The 894-nt window shown below is 64.3% G+C and overlaps 1 protein-coding gene across 1 annotated transcript in view; it reads left to right on the forward strand.

Moving 5' to 3' along the window:
* LOC104914273 (tubulin-folding cofactor B-like) overlaps positions 1-821 on the forward strand; it is a 2,727-nt gene extending 1,906 nt beyond the window's left edge. The window contains exons 2-3 of the mRNA XM_010723284.3: positions 3-194; positions 314-821. Coding sequence (XP_010721586.2) covers positions 3-194; positions 314-546 — 425 coding nt within the window. The 3' untranslated portion in view covers positions 547-821. The remainder of the gene's footprint in view (positions 1-2; positions 195-313) is intronic.
* The last annotated feature ends 73 nt before the right edge of the window (positions 822-894 follow it).

The following is an 894-nucleotide window of genomic DNA, read 5'->3' on the forward strand; positions in this document are numbered from 1 at the left end:
AGACTCGGTCCGTTCCTTCCTCCGCCGGCGCCGCTGGGGCCGTTTCGATGCGGATGCGGAGCAGCAGCGCGGGGAGGAAGAAGAGCAGCGCAGGGCGGAGGAAGCAGAGCTGGCAGCCACCATGAGCCCGGGATGCCGCTGCCTCGTCAGCCTCCCCGGGCAGCCCCAGCACCGGGGCACCATCGCCTACGTGGGTACGGAACCGAATGGAACCGGGTGACAGCAGGGTGACGCCGGGTGACACCCGGGTGGCAGCGCCAGGACCCGGCGGCGTTCGGCCCCATGTTTGTTTTTCCCCCTCCCTCACCCGCAGGCTTGACCGACTTCAAACCCGGACATTGGGTGGGGGTCCGCTACGATGAGCCCGTGGGGAAACATGATGGCAGGTATGGGGCACTGCGTGTCACCTGGGGTCCCCAAACGGCCCACAGGTGGCACCTGGGGTCCTCAAGGGTCCCCCGGGGTCCCCAAATGGCTCCCTGTGTCCTCAAAGGGTCCTACTGGTCCCCAATGATGGCAGAGGTGTCCCCTAGGGTCCCCAAATGAACCCCAGGTGTCCCCTGAGGTCCTCAAGGGTCCCCCAGTGTCCCCAAATGGCTCCCTGTGTGGCCACAGATGTCCTCAAATGTCCATAGGTGTCCCGGAGTGCCCATAGGGGTCCCCAGGTTCCCACAGGTGTCCCCGAGTGGCCACAGGTGTCCCCAAATGCCCACAGGTGTCCCCAAATGGCCACAGATGTCCCCAAATGCCCATAGATGTCCCCAGGTGTCCCCAAATGCCCACAGATGTCCCCAAATGCCCATAGGTGTCCCCGAGTGCCCACAGGTGTCCCCAAATGCCCATAGATGTCCCCAGGAGTCTGTTGGTGTCCCCAAATGCCCAGAGATGTCCCCA

The sequence above is a fragment of the Meleagris gallopavo genome, chromosome 25, assembly GCF_000146605.3.
Source record: "Meleagris gallopavo isolate NT-WF06-2002-E0010 breed Aviagen turkey brand Nicholas breeding stock chromosome 25, Turkey_5.1, whole genome shotgun sequence".
Taxonomy (NCBI): Eukaryota; Metazoa; Chordata; class Aves; order Galliformes; family Phasianidae; genus Meleagris; species Meleagris gallopavo.